General features: G+C 43.9%; 2 protein-coding genes across 2 annotated transcripts in view; one reads left to right on the forward strand and one right to left on the reverse strand.

Moving 5' to 3' along the window:
* Positions 1-843, forward strand: part of pemt (phosphatidylethanolamine N-methyltransferase) — a 99658-nt gene that overhangs the window by 65557 nt on the left and 33258 nt on the right. The gene's annotated exons all lie outside the window — the stretch shown is intronic.
* emilin1b (elastin microfibril interfacer 1b) overlaps positions 300-843 on the reverse strand; it is a 1583-nt gene continuing 1039 nt past the window's right edge. Inside the window, exon 3 of the mRNA XM_035662344.1 lies at positions 300-601. Coding sequence (XP_035518237.1) covers positions 315-601 — 287 coding nt within the window. The 3' untranslated portion in view covers positions 300-314. The remainder of the gene's footprint in view (positions 602-843) is intronic.

The following is an 843-nucleotide window of genomic DNA, read 5'->3' on the forward strand; positions in this document are numbered from 1 at the left end:
ATTTGAGAGTGTTTCTCCCTTTTTAGGAAAAGTATCGAAAAAGTATCGAAATCGCAATTCTTGACTTGGTATCGGTATCGAAACAATAATTTTGGTATTGTGACAACACTACTCTAATCCTTATAGCATTATTTACAGAGACAGTACCACTATGAGCAATGGTGCTATATAAATTGGTACTAAATAAATACACTTGAGGGGGTCTGATTTAGCTTTCTATCTGATCAGAGCGCAGTCTGTGCTCCTATATAAATAATATATAAAACACATATATGTGTAATGTATTAATATATTGGGCTGCATCCCTCCTGTACTCACAGGTAACGTAGGTCACCACTCACCTGCGTGCGGTTGTCCAGCTGGTCCAGTTTGGTCTGAATGCTGTGAATTGTCTCTTTAATCTCTGGCTGAGCTGCATCAGCAGGGTTTCTTCCTCCTGAAGAGGTACCTCCTCCACCTCCTCCTCCTCCTCCCGGTCTGTTGACTTCCCGCTGAAAGTGTTCCTTCATGGTGTTCAGGGTGGACTGAAGGTCCTGGAGGTTCCTGGTCAGACTCTGGATCTTCTCCTCCATCTGCCTCATCTTCTCGTTCTCGGCTCGTTCTGGAAGCAAATGGAACTTCAGAGCTCCAATCACAGAAGCTTTTACGGTCACATGGACACACACCTGACCCACGAGTGGAATAGTAAAGAGCAGTTTATGCCATTCACCAGCAGAGGCCAGCACTACAGTCTGATGACTGAGAACACATTAAAGATAAATGGTTCAGTGGTGACTCTGGTTTAATCTGGTCCATTCTGTCTACATTTGAATCTCACAGTGGTTCTAGTTCTCCAGTTAGACC

This window comes from Morone saxatilis, unplaced genomic scaffold, assembly GCF_004916995.1.
Source record: "Morone saxatilis isolate NCDOM2014 unplaced genomic scaffold, NCSU_SB_2.0 Contig1, whole genome shotgun sequence".
NCBI lineage: Eukaryota > Metazoa > Chordata > Actinopteri > Moronidae > Morone > Morone saxatilis.